The sequence below is a fragment of the Lampris incognitus genome, chromosome 5 (genome assembly GCF_029633865.1).
Source record: "Lampris incognitus isolate fLamInc1 chromosome 5, fLamInc1.hap2, whole genome shotgun sequence".
NCBI classification, from domain to species: domain Eukaryota; kingdom Metazoa; phylum Chordata; class Actinopteri; order Lampriformes; family Lampridae; genus Lampris; species Lampris incognitus.
Genome location: NC_079215.1, coordinates 2,042,982 through 2,066,504, shown reverse-complemented (window position 1 = coordinate 2,066,504; position 23,523 = coordinate 2,042,982). Strand labels below are relative to the sequence as shown.

Below are 23,523 nucleotides of genomic sequence, written 5' to 3'. Positions count from 1 at the left end.
GATCTACAAATCTGACCGATTCTGGATACCCAAACTCTATAATGCTGCTCCAGTCCTCGCAGTCCCCCTCCAAAGTGACAGGACCCATGGGAACGGTGCAAATATAGAGGCAGGAGGCAAGAAAAGCCCCACCATCGAAAGGGCATGTGTGGGAGGATGACAGGTCCTGCACCATCAACAACACTCAACCCTGTACCGAAGCTGCTTCTGGCCTGTCTCCCAGCAGCCTGTCGCCGTCCCCACCGCCTCACCAGCGGTGCAGCACAGTTTCAGTTTAGGCAAAACAACAGAGATAGAGCAGCTTTCTGACTGCCAAGATGTCTCTCAAACCCTGACCTTCATTACATTAACACAAACCCTCAACACCTTCAACACAAAGGTGCACACTTCGATCTGCTCCAGAATCAGCCACACTTTATTTGTTGTTTCATTTCATGCACTTGTGCACATGAAATGAAACGAAACATGGTTTCCCCAGCCCACGGCAATGCAACACAAAGACAAAAACACATGCAAAACTACAACAACACACATATACAAATTTACACACATATATACAAATTTACACACACATATACAAACTAACACACATGTACAAACTAACACACATATACAAACTAACACATATATACAAACTAACACACATATACAAACTAACACACATACATACAAACTAACACACATATACAAACTAACACACGTATACAAACTAAACAAAAAAAAATCACTGTCCAGGAGAACGAAGGCCAGCCTGGATGACTGTCAGAACTGCCGGTCTGCATGGGCTAGCAGTTAGCTTAGCCTGCCCCGCTTCCGCGTCCTGTCAGACCGACCTCGGTGTCACCCCCTTGGGTGCAGCTCCAGGCAGGACCTTGGTCCCTGGGCTCACAGGACACAGCAGACCAAGCTCTCCCAGCCATCAAACGAAGACACACTGAGACACAGACGTGGACGAAGACCCTGCATGGCCGGTACTGGGTGAGGCCGCCGCAAACGTGAACTCATGCCGCCGTCTTCCCACACGGGGGACATATTCAACAGACGTTCGGCATACATATTCGACACATTCATTTGTGTTGTGCTGCTGTGGGCTGGGGGGGGGTGTGTTGTTGTCTTTGTGTTGTGCTGCTGGGGGAACGGCACTTCCTTTCATTTCAGGGACACAAGTGATGAAGTGAAAGGACAAAGGGAGCGCTGCTGACGATGTGAAGGTGTTCCTCAGCAGCGCTTCATGTCCAGAGGTCAGGAGAACACCACCACCCCGGCTTGTGGAGGAGTTGTGCGCTTACTAGTCATCCTTTCCTCTGCCTGACCAGTAAGAGGTGCACCAGCAGGAAGTGACTCGGCAGTTCTTAGTGAACACACACATTCAAAAACAAACAAACAAAACAATCACACATGTACACGCGCACAAACAAACACAAACAAACCCACTCAGATGTGTGCAGCAGGGCCCTCTCATCTCCCTCTCTGGTACAGCCTTGCTCCACACAGAGTTAATGAGATTACATGACACGGCACGGTGGCCCAGTGGCCAGCGCTGTCCTCTCACAGCAACAAGGTCCTGGGTTCAAACCCCGGGGTTGTCCGCCCTTGGGGTCATCCCAGGTCGTCCTCTGTGTGGAGTTTACATGTTCTCCCCGTGTCTGTGGTGGGGTTTCTCCGGGTGCTCCGGTTTCCCCCACCATCAAAAAGACATGCATGTTAGGGTTAGTACTCCTGTCTGTGCCCCTGAGCAAGGCACGGCAAGACGGACTGGAGTTGGTCCCCGGGCGCTGCACGGCGGCTGCCCACTGCTCCCAGCTACACAGCCAGGATGGGTTACATGCGGAGCAGAATTTCCACACGGGGATCAATAAAGTGATTAAATTCCTGTGATGGGCTGGCGGCCTGTCCAGGGTGTCTCCCCGCCTGCCGCCCAGGGACTGCTGGGATAGGCTGCAGCACACCCCCCCCGCCCCCGCCACCCTGAGAGCATACGATGATAATAACAATAATCCATCCATCCATCCTCTGAACCGCCTACCCTAATCTCAGGGTGGTGGGGGGGGGGGTGCAGCAGCCTATCCCAGCAGTCCCTGGGCGGCAGGCGGGGAGACACCCTGGACAGGCCGCCAGCCCATCAATAACGATGCTAACAGTTTTAAAAGCATCAAAAACGTACTTTGACACTCCACCGGGTAAAAGATTTGTGAGTCAATGTGTATGAAACTTGATGATGGAAAAAATCTATATGCACTGATTAACATATGTACAAATGAATCTGGCACTATGTTGAACATGCCGGATAACGACCCACACCGCCACCCTACAGACACACCGTAGGTTACGGCCTCGGACCCGCCATGCTGGGCTGACATCTGCTCAGTCCAGCTGGGAAAGCCTCACAGGCCTTCCTTCGTGTCAGTCATTTTACTCCATAACTGTCCTTTCCATCACGAGAAACAATCCGTCCGTCCGTCCATTTATCAAACGACGCATCTCATCCCACTCCCCGCAGCAGACTAGTCCTCATCTTCCTCGTCTAACGGTCCATACACGTCTAGTGGGAGTCAAACGAGCCGGCCGGGAGGATGCTGCACACGGGGCCAGAGGTGCACAGGCTCATCACGGGGCCAGGAGGATGCTGCACACGGGGCCAGGAGGATGCTGCACACTGGGCCAGGAGGATGCTGCACACGGGGCCAGAGGTGCACAGGCTCATCACTGGGCCGGGAGGATGCTGCACACGGGGCCGGGAGGATGCTGCACACGGGGCCAGAGGTGCACAGGCTCATCACTGGGCCAGGAGGATGCTGCACACGGGGCCGGGAGGATGCTGCACACTGGGCCAGGAGGATGCTGCACACGGGGCCGGGAGGATGCTGCACACGGGGCCGGGAGGATGCTGCACACGGGGCCGGGAGGATGCTGCACACGGGGCCAGAGGTGCACAGGCTCATCACGGGGCCAGGAGGATGCTGCACACGGGGCCAGAGGTGCACAGGCTCATCACTGGGCCAGGAGGATGCTGCACACGGGGCCAGAGGTGCACAGGCTCATCACTGGGCCAGGAGGATGCTGCACACGGGGCCAGGAGGATGCTGCACACGGGGCCAGAGGTGCACAGGCTCATCACGGGGCCAGGAGGATGCTGCACACGGGGCCGGGAGGATGCTGCACACGGGGCCGGGAGGATGCTGCACACGGGGCCGGGAGGTGCACAGGCTCATCACTGGGCCAGGAGGATGCTGCACATGGGGCCGGGAGGATGCTGCACACGGGGCCAGGAGGATGCTGCACACGGGGCCAGAGGTGCACAGGCTCATCACTGGGCCAGGAGGATGCTGCACACGGGGCCAGGAGGATGCTGCACACGGGGCCAGAGGTGCACAGGCTCATCACGGGGCCGGGAGGATGCTGCACACGGGGCCAGGAGGATGCTGCACACGGGGCCAGGAGGATGCTGCACACGGGGCCGGGAGGATGCTGCACACGGGGCCAGGAGGATGCTGCACACGGGGCCAGGAGGATGCTGCACACGGGGCCAGAGGTGCACAGGCTCATCACTGGGCCAGGAGGATGCTGCACACGGGGCCAGGAGGATGCTGCACACGGGGCCAGGAGGATGCTGCACACGGGGCCAGGAGGATGCTGCACACGGGGCCAGAGGTGCACAGGCTCATCACTGGGTCAGGAGGATGCTGCACACGGGGCCAGGAGGATGCTGCACACGGGGCCAGGAGGATGCTGCACACGGGGCCAGAGGTGCACAGGCTCATCACTGGGACCGCACACAGACGTCACCCTCCCTTCCAGGTTTCACCCATAACCCCTCTGGCTTCCCCCACACGTCACCTGGAGGTACCGTGTGATTACATACGCTGACCACGTCACTGCTACGGCCCGATTAAAAGAACCGACGAAAGACTCGGGGTACGGTAGCCTGTCGTCATGGTGACGTCTGAGCTGCTCTGAATGGGTCTTCTTCCATGAAGCCATGAGGAAGCCCGGCACAAGGTTTGTGCGTCATAACACGTGTGTTAGTGAGTTGGCTTTGTGAGTTTCAAAACCAAAGTCAACATTAATATAGATTATTTTTTGTATCTATCATTTAATTATACATCTATCGATCATCTATCTATCCATCTATCACCTATCCATCTATCTATCATCTATTTATCATCTATCCATCTAGCTATCATCTATTTATCCACCTATCCATCTATCTATCATCTAGCTATCATCTATCCATCTATCTATCATCTAGCTATCATCTATTTATCATCTATCCATCGATCTATAATCTACTTATCATCTATCTATCTATCTATCTATCTATCTATCTATCTATCTATCTATCTATCTATCTATCATCTATTTATCATCTATCCATCTATCATCTATCAATCTATCTATCATCTATTTATCCATCTATCCATCTATCTATCAACTATTTATCCATCCATCTATCAACTATTTATCCATCATCTATCAACTATTTATCCATCTATCTATCAACTATTTATCCATCTATCTACCAACTATTTATCCACCTATCCATCTATCTATCAACTATTTATCCACCTATCCGTCTATCTACCAACTATTTATCCATCTATCTACCAACTATTTATCCACCTATCCGTCTATCTACCAACTATTTATCCATCTATCTATCAACTATTTATCCATCTATCCATCTATCTATCAACTATTTATCCATCTATCCATCCATCTATCTATCAACTATTTATCCATCTATCCATCCATCTATCTATCAACTATTTATCCATCTATCCATCCATCTATCAACTATTTATCCATCATCTATCAACTATTTATCCATCTATCTATCAACTATTTATCCATCTATCCATCAACTATTTATCCACCTATCCATCTATCTATCAACTATTTATCCATCTATCCATCTATCTATCAACTATTTATCCACCTATCCATCTATCTATCAACTATTTATCCACCTATCCATCTATCTATCAACTATTTATCCATCTATTCATCTATCTATCAACTATTTATCCACCTATCCATCTATCTATCAACTATTTATCCATCTATTCATCTATCTATCAACTATTTATCCATCTATCATCCATCTATCAACTATCTATCCATCTATCCATCCATCTATCAACTATTTATCCATCATCTATCCACTATTTATCCGCCTATCAACTATTTATCCATCTATCCATGAACTATTTATCCACCTATCTATCAACTATTTATCCATCTATCTATCAACTATTTATCCATCTATCAACTATTTATCCACCTATCCATCTATCTATCAACTATTTATCCACCTATCCATCTATCTATCAACTATTTATCCATCTATCCATCTATCTATCAACTATTTATCCATCTATCCATCCATCTATCTACTATTTATCCATCTATCCATCCATCTATCAACTATTTATCCATCTATCCATCCATCTATCTACTATTTATCCATCTATCCATCCATCTATCAACTACACTCACTGGCCACTTTATTAGGTACACCTTGCTAGTACCGGGTTGGACCCCCTTTTGTCTTCAGAACTGCCTTAATCCTTCGTGGCATAGATTCAACAAGGTACTGGAAACATTCCTCAGAGAGTTTGGTCCATATTGACATGATAGCATCACGCAGTTGCTGCAGATTTGTCGGCTGTACATCCATGATGTGAATCTCCCGGTCCACCACATCCCAAAGGTGCTCTATTGGATTGAGATCTGGTGACTGTGGAGGCCATTTGAGTACAGTGAACTCATTGTCATGTTCAAGAAACCAGTTTGAGATGATTCGAGCTTTATGACATGGCGCGTTATCCTGCTGGAAGTAGCCACCAGAAGATGGGAACACTGTGGTCATAAAGGGATGGACATGGTCAGCAACAATACTCAGGTAGGCTGTGGCGTTGACACGATGCTCAATTGGTACTAAGGGGCCCAAAGTGTGCCAAGAAAATATCCCCCACACCATTACACCACCACCAGCAGCCTGAACCGTTGAACCGTTGATCCAAGGCAGGATGGATCCATGCTTTCATGTTGTTGACGCCAAATTCTGACCCTACCATCCGAATGTCGCAGCAGAAATCGAGACTCATCAGACCAGGCAACGTTTTTCCAATCTTCTATTGTCCAATTTTGGTGAGCCTGTGCGAATTGTAGCCTCAGTTTCCTGTTCTTAGCTGACAGGAGTGGCACCCGGTGTGGTCTTCTGCTGCTGTAGCCCATCTGCCTCAAGGTTCGACGTGTTGTGCGTTCAGAGATGCTCTTCTGCATACCTCGGTTGTAATGAGTGGTTATTTGAGTTACTGTTGCCTTTCTGTCAGCTCGAACCAGTCTGGCCATTCTCCTCTGACCTCTGGCATCAACAAGGCATTTTCGCCCACAGAACTGCCGCTCACTGGATATTTTCTCTTTTTCGGACCATTCTCTGTAAAACCTAGAGATGGTTGTGCGTGAAAATCCCAGTAGATCAGCAGTTTCTGAAATACTCAGACCAGCCCGTCTGGCACCAACAACCATGCCACGTTCAAAGTCACTTAAATCACCTTTCTTCCCCGTTCTGATGCTCGGTTTGAACTGCAGCAGATCGTCTTGACCATGTCTACATGCCTAAATGCATTGAGTTGCTGCCATGTGATTGGCTGATTAGAAATATGCGTTAACGAGCAGTTGGACAGGTGTGCCTAATAAAGTGGCCGGTGAGTGTATTTATCCATCTATCTATCAACTATTTATCCATCTATCCATCTATCAACTATTTATCCACCTATCCATCTATCTATCAACTATTTATCCATCTAGCTATCAGCTATTGTCCTCTGCATCTTCCTCTGTCACACCAGCCACCTGCATGTCTTCCCTCACCACCTCCATAAACCTCCTCTTTGGCCTTCCTCTTCTCCTCTTCCCTGGCAGCTCCATATTCAGCATCCTTCTCCCAATATACCCAGCATCTCTCCTCCACACATGTCCACACCATCTCAGTCTTGAGATATATATATATATATATATATATATATATATATATATATATATATATATATATATATATATATATATATTGACATGGCGCGTTATCCTGCTGGAAGTAGCCATCAGAAGATGGCTACTTCCTGTGCTTCCTGTGCTTTATTGAGGTGGTCAGTTGTTTCTGTTCAGGGTGGTCTTACTATGTTTATGTTGATCTCAGTGATTTGGGTACTTTTTCCTCCCTTCACATGGCCATGTTTTTGCACTGACCTGGTTTTATTACTTTCATGTTTTGTTGGGAAATAAAGTCTTTAATTTGGTTCATTCTGCCTGCGGCTCCCTGTGTCCTTGGCTTGGTCTTTCTCAGTCTGTCTATCCATCCATCCATCCATTGATCTATCATTTATGCATCAATCAATCAATCCATCCATACATTTGTGTAGCTATCTACCTACATATGTATATTATATCTACCTACATATGTACGTATATGTAGTTCAGGTGTTTTGAAAACTTGTCCCATTGACTCCTTCATCTGGAAATGTGGCTCCTCTCCACTCTTACTGCCCTCTCCCTCTTTTCTCCTTTTGCTCTGTTCCACTCATTTCCTCTCATCTCGTCTGCTGTCCACGGGTTAATTGTAATAATCAATAATGTCTCCTTCTTCCCTTTTCGCTCAGATTCTCATCAAGCCCACACTCTCCAATGCAGCACGTGCCACACTGACTGGATCTGACTTGTGTCATGGATTTGTATCATGGATTTGTATCATGGATTTGTATCATGGACTTGGATCATGGACTTGGATCATGGATTTGTATCATGGACTTGGATCATGGACTTGGATCATGGACTTGGACCATTGATTTGTATCATGGACTTGGATCATGGACTTGGATCATGGACTTGGATCATGGACTTGGATCATGGACTTGGACCATGGATTTGTATCATGGACTTGGATCATGGACTTGGATCATGGACTTGGCGTTATGAAAATCGGCACAGAACTACACCATATTTGGAAAGCACAGCTCCAAACACGTCGTTCGGGAAGATTCTCTTCAACACCATGTGGTCTCCGTCAACAGACGCAGTGGAGTAAAAGAGACCAAATGTCATTAGAAACACCACGTGAGCAGCACCCGTCCTGTTATCCCCTTAAGAGACGCAGTAAGTGGCTGCCGGATGAAGCCTCGCGGCTCGAGGCCCGCGCTCTAGTTGTCATTCATGGAAACCATCCTACGAGACCGGGTCTGGTGTGCGCTTGTGTGGGGATGTGTGTTTATGAGCGTGTGTCCAGATTGACTTCATTTGGCTAACACAGCAAACCCCGACCACGTCGCACCAAAATAAAACCAGACGGCTGTGCAGGAAGTATGCAGCCTCAGATTTCGGTGTCCTGTAACGTTTCCTCAGAATCATCCATCATGCCGGGCTGCGTTGAGGTGTGCGCACTGGTATTTGACTTGGCAGGGCGTTGAGAGGGACGAGCGGCTTAGTTTTCTTATGTGCACACATGCAGGCAGGCTATTACGTCACATTGCTATAAATGGACGGATGTTTAGCCAGGCAGCATTTAGCAACAAGCTGCTGTGATCATACGTCTCCGTTTTCTTATAGATGTTATTCAGTCAAATAGTCAAAAAACAACCAAACAAATAAAAATGAGCATCTTTTACTTTGAAAATGTCCATTTCTTTCACAGCTAAACAGACCAAAATGAGACACGCCTGGTTCTTTCCCCCACCGTTCTATCATGTAGGACCAGAGCTAAATAGACTGCATCTTTCACTAAATGTCCACAAGAAACCACAAGCTCCAGTAAGTTGAAAATTAAAGTTTTAGTTTCAGTCTGCAAATGTAGATTAGTTGTTGGGCTGAGATGGACTGCCACCAGGGGTGTAAGAAAAAATCAATACACTCGAGTACCATGATATTATCTTTTGTGATACTGTATTGATTCTCAAAACCACTATATCCATTTCAATTGTTTACATGTAAAGGTTGGTGACTACCATGTGTTGTGGGTAACCCCACGACCGCTAGATAACAGTGTTGTAACTATCCATCTGACTCTTCCACTCCAACACAACAACGTAAACTGAGACAGGAAGTAGCATAAGCACAAAGAACACGGGCCTATGAAATCACAATATATCACCTTTCTTACAGTATCACAATATATCACCTTCCTTACAGCATCACAATATATCACCTTCCTTGCAATATCACAATATATCACCTTTCTCACAGTATCACAATATATCACCTTCCTTGCAATATCACAATATATCACCTTTCTCACAGTATCACAATATATCACCTTTCTCACAGTATCACAATATATCACCTTTCTTACAGTATCACAATATATCACCTTTCTTACAGTACCACAATATATCACCTTTCTTACAGTATCACAATATATCACCTTTCTCACAGTACCACAATATATCACCTTTCTTACAGTATCACAATATATCAGCTTTCTCACAATATATCACCATATATTGAATCGTAATCCTGTATCGCAATATGTATCATATAACCAGATTCTGTATCATGATATGCATCATATCAACAGATTCTGTACCGTGATACGTATCGACAGATTCTGTACCGTGATACGTATCAACAGATTCTGTACCGTGATACGTATCGACAGATTCTGTACCGTGATACATAGACAGATTCTGTACCGTGATACGTATCGACAGATTCTGTACCGTGATACGTATCAACAGATTCTGTACAGTGATACGTATCGACAGATTCTGTACCGTGATACGTATCGACAGATTCTGTACCGTGATACATAGACAGATTCTGTACCGTGATACGTATCGACAGATTCTGTACCGTGATACGTATCAACAGATTCTGTACAGTGATACGTATCGACAGATTCTGTACCGTGATACGTATCGACAGATTCTGTACCGTGATACGTATCGACAGATTCTGTACCGTGATACGTATCAACAGATTCTGTACCGTGATACATAGACAGATTCTGTACCGTGATACGTATCGACAGATTCTGTACCGTGATACGTATCAACAGATTCTGTACAGTGATACGTATCAACAGATTCTGTACCGTGATACGTATCAACAGATTCTGTACCATGATACGTATCGACAGATTCTGTACCGTGATACGTATCGACAGATTCTGTACCGTGATACATAGACAGATTCTGTACCGTGATACGTATCAACAGATTCTGTACCGTGATACATAGACAGATTCTGTACCGTGATACGTATCGACAGATTCTGTACCGTGATACGTATCGACAGATTCTGTACCGTGATACGTATCGACAGATTCTGTACCGTGATACATAGACAGATTCTGTACCGTGATACATAGACAGATTCTGTACCGTGATACGTATCGACAGATTCTGTACCGTGATACGTATCAACAGATTCTGTACCGTGATACGTATCGACAGATTCTGTACCGTGATACGTATCGACAGATTCTGTACCGTGATACGTATCAACAGATTCTGTACCGTGATACGTATCGACAGATTCTGTACCGTGATACGTATCGACAGATTCTGTACCATGATACATATCGACAGATTCTGTACCGTGATACATAGACAGATTCTGTACCGTGATACGTATCGACAGATTCTGTACCGTGATACATAGACAGATTCTGTACCGTGATACGTATCGACAGATTCTGTACCGTGATACATAGACAGATTCTGTACCGTGATACGTATTGACAGATTCTGTACCGTGATACGTATCAACAGATTCTGTACCGTGATACGTATCGACAGATTCTGTACCATGATACATATCGACAGATTCTGTACCGTGATACATAGACAGATTCTGTACCGTGATACGTATCGACAGATTCTGTACCGTGATACGTATCGACAGATTCTGTACCGTGATACATAGACAGATTCTGTACCGTGATACGTATCGACAGATTCTGTACCATGATACATATCGACAGATTCTGTACCGTGATACATAGACAGATTCTGTACCGTGATACGTATCGACAGATTCTGTACCGTGATACGTATCAACAGATTCTGTACCGTGATACGTATCGACAGATTCTGTACCGTGATACGTATCGACAGATTCTGTACCGTGATACGTATCAACAGATTCTGTACCGTGATACGTATCGACAGATTCTGTACCGTGATACGTATCGACAGATTCTGTACCATGATACATATCGACAGATTCTGTACCGTGATACATAGACAGATTCTGTACCGTGATACGTATCAACAGATTCTGTACCGTGATACGTATCGACAGATTCTGTACCGTGATACGTATCGACAGATTCTGCACCATGATACATATCGACAGATTCTGTACCGTGATACATAGACAGATTCTGTACCGTGATACGTATCGACAGATTCTGTACCGTGATACGTATCAACAGATTCTGTACCGTGATACGTATCGACAGATTCTGTACCGTGATACGTATCGACAGATTCTGTACCGTGATACGTATCAACAGATTCTGTACCGTGATACGTATCGACAGATTCTGTACCGTGATACGTATCGACAGATTCTGTACCGTGATACATAGACAGATTCTGTACCGTGATACGTATCGACAGATTCTGCACCATGATACATATCGACAGATTCTGTACCGTGATACATAGACAGATTCTGTACCGTGATACGTATCGACAGATTCTGTACCGTGATACGTATCAACAGATTCTGTACCGTGATACGTATCGACAGATTCTGTACCGTGATACGTATCGACAGATTCTGTACCGTGATACGTATCAACAGATTCTGTACCGTGATACGTATCGACAGATTCTGTACCGTGATACGTATCGACAGATTCTGTACCATGATACATATCGACAGATTCTGTACTGTGATACATAGACAGATTCTGTACCGTGATACGTATCGACAGATTCTGTACCGTGATACGTATCAACAGATTCTGTACCGTGATACGTATCGACAGATTCTGTACCGTGATACGTATCAACAGATTCTGTACCGTGATACGTATCGACAGATTCTGTACCGTGATACGTATCGTATCACCAGATTCTCCCCAATCACAGCCCTACCTACTACGGAACAACAATGATTTAAACCTGGGTGATGGGACCTTATGGGAGTCGCCAGATGTTTCGAGAGGGCTGAAAATTGATTTTAAGAGAGCGTAAAAACACATTTCTGCTGTGCAATTTGAGTTTGTGGTGAATCCCTATTTCTCTTTTAGCAAAGGACACCGCTGGCAGCTTCTACAGGCCGAAAATCATTTGAGTGAAATATCTTCAGGTATCGCCAAAACAAAAGTCATGATTCAGTGTCAAAGGATGCCGTCCTTCTGGCTTTCACTTGTAACAAGGGGTTGCGAGTAAGCACTGTTTCATTTTGTAGGCGATATCCCCAAAATGTCTCCTGTATTCATCAAAACATGCAGTGTCCACATGGGTTGTTTTGCCATCCTGTCTCCAGCTCCTCCTGGGGGGTCTCAAGGCATTCCCAGGCCAGACTGGACATGTAGTCCCTCAAGCTAGTTCTGGGTCTACCCCGGGGTCTCCTCCCAGTTGGATGTGCCTGGAAAACCTCCAAAGGAAGGCGCCCAGGAGGCATCCTAATCAGATGTCCGAACCACCTCAACTGGCTCCTTTCGACGCGAAGGAGCAGCGGCTCTACTCCGAGCTCCCTCCGGATGTCCGAGCTCCACTGATACATGTTTGATACCTCATGTATGGTAATGGCCTCTAACTGATTGGGATATGTAGCCACTGGATCTCAGCTACTTCTGTAATCATGTTAAGGATGTCGAGTATCGCTGTGCAATATTACTGAGATTAACTTGGAGTTTATGTGCCATCATTAAAAACAGGGGTGGAGTATATTTTGTATGTCCGTTTTTGACCGGCCGACGTTGCCACGTCACCCTCAGGTCACCGGCATCTGCTTCCAAGCAAAGGAGACAGAAAATGCTTTGTGCTGCTGTTTAACTACATTACTTCACCTCGCTATCTCCTCTCTGAACTGCCCCTTGGGTGTGAAGAAAGTGTGTGTGTGTGTGTGTTTGTTTGCACACAAGCCCAAGCAAGGATAATCAGAGCTGAATGAGCTGCTGATTGCCTCAGATTGTATGTGCTGCACTGGTAAAGTGGACATCAATGATGCAGTAGTCACACACCCACCAACATGCACACACACACACACACACACACACACACACACACACACACACACACACACACACACACACACACACACAGTACGTGCACACCCGTGCACACACCAGACCTCTGGGTTTTATCTTCAGAGCCCCTGAGGTGAAATGGGAAGCCCTTACATTATTGATGATGCTTGTTCTGCAAAGCAGTGGCCTATTGGCGATGCAAGAGTGAGCAGTCACATGGAAACACTTCTACATGAACTAAACTGCTGTAATCAGGCTAACTGATCCTAAAAGGGATTATTAGCGTCACGGTTAGCATAGCTAGCTAACTTGTATTCACTTGGTCACTGGTGTCAGAGCTCCCATATTTTGAGCTATATGCGGTAGAGCAAATTCGGGGGCAGCCCGGGAACCGCCGTAGCCAGGACGCCAACCCGGATCTCCTGCACCATGGGCGACAACGTTAACCAGTCGTCTAAAGGGTCCGAGCCGTTAGCCAAGGGCTAGCCAGTCTGTGCATCTGTGATCATTTCATTACCCCCCTCCTTCGGGAGGCGCGTCCCCACACTTCAGCATACCAGCTCCCTCACGCCTCTGGACGCACGCACTTCCGATGGGGCTCCTATAGTATATGCGCTCAGATTCAAACCAGGGTGGAGTAAAACGAAGCACTGCCCCCTGCTCTTGCACAAAAACCAAAAACAACACTTCTGTTCCAAGCGCACCACTGCGTGGGCTCTACGGCCGACAGGACAGGGCGGTAATTGTACAAATGAGCTCTCAAGTGTGAGTGAAGCACACATGGTGCCGGTCCTCAGCCAGCATCTTCTCCCTCCGGCTATCACGTCACCGGGAGGATGGACAGACTCGCCGTCAGCTTCCCCATTTAGACAGAGTCTGCCCTGACAAAGAAGTATTGCAAATCACCAAATCTGGCACCTCTTCCCCAAGGAGCACACGCTCGCTTCCTGCCAGGCAGGGAGTTATAAAACACAGACACAACATGCAGGCAGGTTCTATGTTGCACTTATGCGGGATATTTGTGGGCCAAGTGAGAAATTGCCCTGCTGAATTGAACATCCAGGCGGCAGCAAGCCATGAAATCTGCGTGGTTGCTCCTGGCAACACAACTCCTAAATGCACACATTCTATAGTAGAGAAGCACGTTTCAGCAACGTGTTACAGTTTAATTCAGCAGGAGACACGACACCGCGGCATGCCGGGATGGGGAAATACGTACTTCGGATCAACACGGGCAATGCAACTAACAAGAGCCGGTTCACAGAGCCATAAAAGGGGGTCTGCGTGCAGAGAAAAGGCCATGAATAACAGACCCACCCCTCTCTGCGAGCTTCTGTGGATTTGTTAATGCGGCCGGCATTACGCCGGCATATCACGAGATAACACACAACACTCTGGTATCCACTGCTGAAAAGAGCCTCCTATACCTGTTGTGCTGACATGGGACTCCTTTCACCCACACCAACACAGCATGAGGTGAGGAAGGGTGAGGTAAGGAAGGGTGAGGGATGTGAGGGTGAGGGATGTGAGGGTGAGGGACGTAAGAGGGAGGCTGGTGCTGAGAAGGATCCGGTAACAAGGTCTGTCTATCCATGTGGAGACGTCAACATAAATCCGACAGGAAAAAAACATTTAGATTCTGAACAGAAATACATCTGTCAACAAGACAGAACTATGGCCACCAAAACTAATTATCCCGCCAGGCTGCCCGCCTGCAGGAGCTTGTGTGTGTGTGTGTGTGTGTGTGACTGCGGCTAATCTCAGAAACTACTGAACCTATTGGGCTAAAGTTTTTTTGTGCACGGTTGTGACTGTATGATGAAGAACCTCTCGTGGTTGTGGTGATTTAAAACCTTAAAAAAACCAAAACGTTTGTTGCAGTGGCGGCTGGTGCTAAAAATGTTGGGGGGGGGCAGCATGTACCTTGGTGCAGCACACCTGACAGCTGCTTTACTGTCCACACAGTCACAGAGGTATTCAGAAGGACCATGTGGCCTATAGGTTTTATCAGGGTTGGTAGACGGTGGATGATTGACAGTCGAGACGAGGCGTGGTGGTGGGTGTGAACATGATTGACAGCCACGAGAATTGTCCAATCACATTAGATCAGAAAACATTAAAACAATACCAATTCACTGCCAATAAAAGTGGGGGTGTCTGGGGACACAGAACAGCGCCCCCTGGAAAACCTGAAGAAACCAATCAGACAGCAGCCTCAGCTCACCTGCTCGCCACAAGTTTGAGGGCTTACATAAGGTATGGTTTGGCCGGCGCCCCTCACCCAGGAAGTATATGTATTCAGACAGGAAGTATATGTATTCAGACAGGAAGTATATGTATTCAGACAGGAAGTATATGTATTCAGACAGAAACCAACCCAACACCATGTGAACCAGTATGTAAAGCTGCTGACAGGCGCTCACAGACTGACGACACTTTTATTTCATCATTATTTGCATCACACAGCTAAATTATATTTAACATGTTTCAGTAGATTTTCATCTCTTGATATTTGAAGGGGGCGGAGCTCCAGAACCCTGTACTGGCCAGCCCCCAATGGTTTGTTCTCACTATTGCTGCTCCCTCTCTCCATTCACTCTCTAGCTCGCTCGACCAACGCTGCTCTCTGTCGCTGCCTGTTGCACAACTCACATCGGGCAGCGACATAATCAAATTATTAAAGGAATTTTGACAATCCAAAAAAGGCGGAGATAATGAAGGAACAACTTCCTCTAGGTTGCATTAAAAACAGGAAGTGTTGCATATTCTTGTCCCTGTTATGATCTGGTCTGTAGAAAGGAATGTGGTCTGTAATGCACTTGATGGAAAATACAGGAAAGGTTATCGTATCTGATGAGAATTGTTGTTCAAACTTTAGATTAAATGACCGAAAACAATATGACGCTGTTATCACTCTATAACAACGATGTCTTGCAACTTGTGTCAAACTAATGTAGATCCACACCTTCCTCTACGTTTGGTGAATGGACATGATGTCACCGGTCTGAAACTGCCCAACACCACAATCCGGGGAGTCTTTGTCAAAGAGTTATATCCAACAAACTTCTTAAGTTTCCAGTTGCACCCAAAGTAAAGGAAGTGCACTTCAACATTCTTAATGGAATACGTCCTTGTGGGGAAGGTTCAAGTCATGGATTTGGTTTGGACTGGAACAACCGCTCACTTTGCCAGGAACACACTGGAACGACGGAACGTGTGTTTTATGAATGTGGGTTGGCTGCTGCCCTTTGGGAAGATCGGCATTACTGGTTGTTTCCTACATTTGACAGTTTCTCTGAACTAAAAAAGGAGGATGTGATTTTGGTGTGCTTGTGCAAGATGGAACACGTGATTTGGCCACTAACACAACTATTACTCTTGGAAAGTTCTTTTTACATAAGAAGAGATTCCTGAAAACGCAGCCAAACGTCTTCAGATTTCACAGGGAGCTGTGTCGTTAGTTCTCATCACTGAGGTTAATCAATCAATCAATCAATCAATGGAGAAGAAGGACGCTATGGAACTGTCTGACTTGATAGAAGAACTTGAGCTTGCAGAGAACCCCTAGGACTCCCCTCCCTTTCATTTATGTATTCATTTTTATTTTTTACATTTTCTTCATTTTATTTCCCCCCTCTTTCTTTTGTTTCATGTGTTGTATGTAGAATTTAAACATGTCAATAAAAAATGTGTCAGTAAAAAAAGTGAAAAAACCAAAACAACAACGTTCTTGTCCCTGCCCTATCCGAGTCAACTATAGATGTGAGTCACGCATGCCTGACCGTACCCAGTTTACCCTAACCCTTTATTATACTGGGAAAATAAAGACAGCTTAGGGTTAGACTAAAGTAGTCGCATAGCGACCCTCCTCTTTCTGAAAGCGCCAGTTCATATTGGTCACACTCGTGCGAGGGTGCACCGAGGAGGCTGACAGGCCAAACGTTGGTACCAGGTGTGGTGGTGTAGCTTGAGCACTGCTTTCTAAAAACTTGGGTGTTGTGCAAAAGTCTTATAAGGGCAGGAAAACACTGGTCTTTCTGTGCGTGTGTGCATGTGTCTGTCCACTGCTAATCTTGCACACTACTGGGCCTGTCAGCCTACATGTGTGTGTGTGTGTGCACAGTTATGACTGTACGCTCACAGTTATGACTAGGATCAAGGACCGCTCGTGGTTGTGGTGAGTCCAAACCTTTGAAACACTTGTTTTATACCACAACTGACTGCTAACTGCTCAGCTGGTTTTTCGCCTACTACGTCCGAGCACCAGAGAATGGGAGCCATGTAGGCAGCGCCTCCGTATTTTCCCCTCTCCCAGCAGACAAGAAAAGGGGTGGTTTGTCACCACCAAGTCCGAGCACCGGAGATGGGGAGATATGGCTGGCGGGGTTCTGCCAGCCATCTAGTTTTCAGTTGTTTGAGTATATGAACTAACAAGCAGAGGTGGGTATATGAACGAAGGAGACAACATTTACTGCATTCTATGCATCAAAATGCTAATGAATGAGCGTCACCATGCCACACAGACGTCACATGTCAAATGCCAGAAACGTTTCCACGGGGATAAGTGGCTTGGGGCAGCCAAGCGTTCCTCACGACGTCGCTTTCTGATCCTTCAGCGTCAGCTCTACCTACCCCTGTGAAGCAGAACCCGCCATGCGTTGGATCGTTCACCCAGTAATACTGAATGATTAGACTATCGTGAGACAGGCTAGTTTTACTCTACTGATGACCTGTTGTTGAAACAGCAACTGCCTATCCTCTATCACCTGCTTTAGATCCATACACACATGTGCAGATAACTACAGATATGAGACCTGGAGCTGGGCAACATGTTGATATAATGTTGATATCGTGATGAGACCGGATATTGTCTTGGGGTTTGTTTTGTTTTGTTTGTTTGTTATGGTAGCATGGTGATGTAAGTTAAATGTTGTCATTCCTGGGCATCCGGGTGGTGCGGTGGTTTATTCCGTTGCCTACCAACATGGAGGTCCCAGTTCAAATCCCCGTGTTGCCTCCGGCTTGGTCGGCGTCCCTACAGACACAATTGGCCGTGTCTGCAGGTGGGAAGCCGGATGTGGGTATGTGTCCTGGTCGCTGCACTAGCGCCTCCTCTGGTGGGTTGGGGCACCTGTTCAGGGGGGAGGGGGAACTGGGGGGAATAGCGTGATCCTCCCATGTGCTACGTCCCCCTGGTGAAACTCCTCACTGTCAGGTGAAAAGAAGCGGCTGGTGACTCCACATGTATGGAGGAGACATGTGGTAGTCTGCAGCCCTCCCCGGATCAGCAGAGGGGGTGGAGCAGAGACCGGAAGAGTACAGTAATTGACTGGATACCATTGGGGAGAAAAGGGGGGGGGGGGCCAAAAAATGTCATTCCCTGGTCTTGAAGCCTGCGTTACAGTAAAGCGGACGGTTTTCTGAACTCATCAGAATCTTTTATCGGAATGAAAGGAGCAATGAATATCTCTCCCTGCTTGGTCATCATATCCACATTACTAACAACCATTTCTCAGAGTTTCCTTGTGTGCAAGTATCTCGAAAACATCATCACATTATCTTTGGGTTGATCTGTCAAAAACATCGTGATGTCTGATTTTGTCAATATTGCCCAGCCCGACGTGCAAGCTCCCTGTTGACCTCAAACATAACCGTTCTACGGCGCGCTGAGCTTGGGGCCAGCTCCAGAACCACCTTGCCCAGACTATTTTGAGCACCAGCTTCTGTGTCATTCGCAGCACGCTCTATTAAAAGCGTCTGGTTTGGCCAGTCTGATGGACACACTGACATATCTCCAGTTACAAGGGCCAAGCTATTCGGCTCTAGGGCCAAGACACTCTTCATGCTGGGAAGGTGTGAAGATGCAGTTCTGCACTGGGCAAGCAGGCACGCAGCAGCTGACCATACAGAGCCCAGTTGTGCAAGTAAGTGAGGGAAAGGTGAACGTGGTGACTTAATGAAGGACTTTACAGAATAGTGAATAAGTATTAAATGTTAGCTGGCTATCAAATAGTAAAGCTACCAAGTCCTTTTTACTGCAGGGATGGTAACCACTCGTTCAAGTCCCAAGAAATATTATTTGGAAAATTAACCTCTTTTTCAGCTGTCAAAGGGCACAGGGAACTATATGGCTGAGTAAATTGATGGACAAAATATAACATGCTGACCCAGTCTGAGAAAGTTCTTGATGCATGCTCAATAATCCAGGTAAGGAAATCCCAGAAAGTTGAATCAGTTCATCTGGTCACAAAGTTAGCGGGAGAAACGTTTCATCAGTCTCGGGTGACTGCCGGTATCCCCGTCCTTATAAACAGCACAGTTGTGTAATGACCAAAACTGGCAATCAGTTTCATATGCAGATGCTGTGGCCATTAACCAACATTACAATGGCCATGTGTGCTATTCATAGAGGACTGCGGAATAGTTGCAATCACAGCATTGTAAGATGGAGACAGATGTACTCTCAGGCCCCTCTCCTCCGTTTAGGGATGGCCGTTCCCTCTTCACATAGATGGCCTCTTTGACCCCCCCGTTCAAACCAGCGTTCCTCCCTATCAAGGATACACACATCTTTATCCTTGAAAGAGTGGCCACTGGCCTGTAGATGGTGTAGACTGTGGAGTCCTGGCTGTAGATGGTGTAGACTGTGGAGTCCTGGCCTGTAGATGGTGTAGACTGTGGAGTCCTGGCTGTAGATGGTGTAGACTGTGGAGTCCTGGCCTGTAGATGGTGTAGACTGTGGAGTCCTGGCTGTAGATGGTGTAGACTGTGGAGTCCTGGCCTGTAGATGGTGTAGACTGTGGAGTCCTGGCCTGTAGATGGTGTAGACTGTGGAGTCCTGGCCTGACGTGTTAGCTCTCCTGAGTTATGCCATCCTCTTGGCCAGCGTCTGTTTCACTATATTGCTCTATTTGTGCTGGGAAACCCGATCCTTGGGCTGGACCAATTACTGGTACAGTGTGTTTTGGGGTTTGAAAGCAACAGAGAGGTGGTGTTTGAAAAAAAACAACCCTCTAAACTGTTCTGAAATTCCCGCCACATACGGCATCACCACTGGTTTACACTTAGACAGCGGTTATTCTTATCCTCGGTTGCAGTGGCGGCTGGTGCTAAAAATGTTTGGGAGGGGGGCACAATGTATCTTGGGGCAGCCCACCTGACAGCTGCTTTACTGTCCACACAGTCACAGAGTTATTAAGAAGGACCATGTGGCCTATAGATTTTATCAGGGTTGGTAGACGGTGGATGATTGACAGTTGAGACGAGGCGTGGTGGTGGGTGTGAACATGATTGACAGCCACGAGAACTGTCCAATCACATTAGATCAAAAAACATTAAAACAATACCAATTCACTGCCAATAAAAGTGGGGGTGTCTGGGGACACAGAACAGCGCCCCCTGGAAAACCTGAAGAAACCAATCAGACAGCAGCCTCAGCTCACCTGCTCGCCACAAGTTTGAGGGCTTACAGAAGGTATGGTTTGGCCAGCGCCCCTCACCCAGGAAGTATATGTATTCAGACAGGAAGTATATGTATTCAGACAGGAAGTATATGTACTCAGACAGGAAGTATATGTATTCAGACAGAATACCATGTGAACCAATATGTAATGCTGCTGACAGGCGCTCACAGACTGACGACACTTTTATTTCATCATTATTTGCATTATACAGCTACATTATATTTAACATGTTTAAGTAGATTTTCGTCTCTTGATATTTGAAGGGGGCGGCGCCCCAGCGCCCTCTACTGGTCAGCTGCCACTGCTCGGCTGGCTGGTGCACTGTTTGGGCGTCTTCCTGGCTTTAACAAATGCACAGTTAAGATAACCACACTTACCCAGGACCTGCTTAATGTGGGATTTCTCCCCGTCCCTGGCCATTCCCTGGCCCTTTGCTGGCCCTTCCCTGATCATTCCCTGGCCTTTTGCTGGCCCTTCCCTGATCATTCCCTGGCCATTCCCTGGCCCTTTGCTGGCCCTTCCCTGATCATTCCCTGGCCATTCCCTGGCCCTTCCCTGATCATTCCCTGGCCATTCCCTGGCCCTTTGCTGGCCATCCCCTGATCATTCCCTGGCCCTTCGCTGGCCCTTTGCTGGCCCTTCCCTGATCATTCCCTGGCCCTTTGCTGTCATTCCCTGGCCATTCCCTGGCCCTTCCCTGATCATTCCCTGGCCATTCCCTGGCCCTTTGCTGGCCATCCCCTGATCATTCCCTGGCCCTTCGCTGGCCCTTTGCTGGCCCTTCCCTGATCATTCCCTGGCCCTTTGCTGGTCATTCCCTGGCCCTTTGCTGGCCATCCCCTGATCATTCCCTGGCCCTTTGCTGGCCATTCCCTGGCTGTAAACAGCACATAATGATAGTGCTTAAAATTTGTGACGTTTCACTTTCAGAATAACCAGGCAGTCAGGATTTATTAATGATTGTGTGTTTAGGATAACGACCAATCTGATGTATAAACTGTATCAACTGATAATGACCTCATTTAGGTTCCTTTAGGTAAATAAATCAGCAAGTTAGTTATCCAGCCATTGATCAAGTTATTCATTACATTTCCTTACCTTTCTCTGCACAATGCTATGCCGCTGATGTAAGGTTAGTGCTAAATTAGACATTAATGAGACAGGCTGCTAATGAAAAATTACCCCTCGTGTAGACTTGTTATCCCCATCCTATTAAAAAAAGAAAACATAAAATGCTTCAACTATGCCTAACCCTGAAGCTCGAGCTGTCCTGTCTCCAAATGCTGCAGAGGTCTGTAGTGTTGCACATGTAGCTGCTTGGAGAAAACAAACCCTCTCTGGAGAGCAGCAAGAGCCAACTCCTTCTTTTTTCCAATACAAGGACGCAGGGCAGCTCTGCAGCTGTGTCATGTTCAACAGAAATATGAGGATGCAGGGCAGCTCTGCAGCTGTGTCGTGTTCAACAGAAATATGAGGATGCAGGGCAGCTCTGCAGCTGTGTCATGTTCAACAGAAATACGAGGATGCAGGGCAGCTCTGCAGCTGTGTCATGTTCAACAGAAATACGAGGATGCAGGGCAGCTCTGCAGCTGTGTCATGTTCAACAGAAATACGAGGATGCAGGGCAGCTCTGCAGCTGTGTCATGTTCAACAGAAATATGAGGATGCAGGGCAGCTCTGCAGCTGTGTCATGTTCAACAGAAATACGAGGATGCAGGGCAGCGCTGCAGCTGTGTCATGTTCAACAGAAATATGAGGATGCAGGGCAGCTCTGCAGCTGTCATGTTCAACAGAAATATGAGGATGCAGGGCAGCTCTGCAGCTGTGTCATGTTCAACAGAAATAGGAGGATGCAGGGCAGCTCTGCAGCTGTGGCATGTTCAACAGAAATACGAGGATGCAGGGCAGCTCTGCAGCTGTGTCATGTTCAACAGAAATACGAGGATGCAGGGCAGCGCTGCAGCTGTGTCATGTTCAACAGAAATACGAGGATGCAGGGCAGCTCTGCAGCTGTGTCATGTTCAACAGAAATACGAAGATGCAGGGCAGCTCTGCAGCTGTGGCATGTTCAACAGAAATACGAGGATGCAGGGCAGCTCTGCAGCTGTGGCATGTTCAACAGAAATACGAGGATGCAGGGCAGCTCTGCAGCTGGCATGTTCAACAGAAATACGAAGATGCAGGGCAGCTCTGCAGCTGTGTCATGTTCAACAGAAATAGGAGGATGCAGGGCAGCTCTGCAGCTGTGTCGTGTTCAACAGAAATACGAGGATGCAGGGCAGCTCTGCAGCTGTGTCATGTTCAACAGAAATACGAAGATGCAGGGCAGCTCTGCAGCTGTGTCATGTTCAACAGAAATACGAAGATGCAGGGCAGCTCTGCAGCTGTGTCGTGTTCAACAGAAATACGAGGATGCAGGGCAGCTCTGCAGCTGTGTCGTGTTCAACAGAAATACGAGGATGCAGGGCAGCTCTGCAGCTGTGTCATGTTCAACAGAAATAGGAGGATGCAGGGCAGCTCTGCAGCTGTGTCATGTTCAACAGAAATACAAGGATGCAGGGCAGCTCTGCAGCTGTGTCATGTTCAACAGAAATAGGAGGATGCAGGGCAGCTCTGCAGCTGTGTCATGTTCAACAGAAATAGGAGGATGCAGGGCAGCTCTGCAGCTGTGGCATGTTCAACAGAAACGAGGCATTTGGTTGAAGGGAGGCTTTGTTGATACCACTGCATACGGGTGGTTTCACACTGAGCACCTGAAGGAAGCGACACAAATAGGAACCGCCTCGGAGCCAAGTTTATGTCGTGAATGTGAGAGGTTGCAGCTGGGGCCTGGTTACTTACGTCTGTGTCGGGCCCTTTATC

The 23,523-nt window shown here is 47.1% G+C and overlaps 1 protein-coding gene across 2 annotated transcripts in view; it reads right to left on the bottom strand.

Annotated features, from left to right (window-relative positions):
* Positions 1 to 23,523, bottom strand: part of prkcaa (protein kinase C, alpha, a) — a 412,324-nt gene that overhangs the window by 282,322 nt on the left and 106,479 nt on the right. For both annotated transcript variants that reach the window (XM_056281110.1, XM_056281111.1), the window contains exon 3: positions 23,503 to 23,523. This exon is cut by the window's right edge and continues 62 nt beyond it. In XM_056281110.1, the coding sequence (XP_056137085.1) occupies positions 23,503 to 23,523 (21 nt within the window). The remainder of the gene's footprint in view (positions 1 to 23,502) is intronic.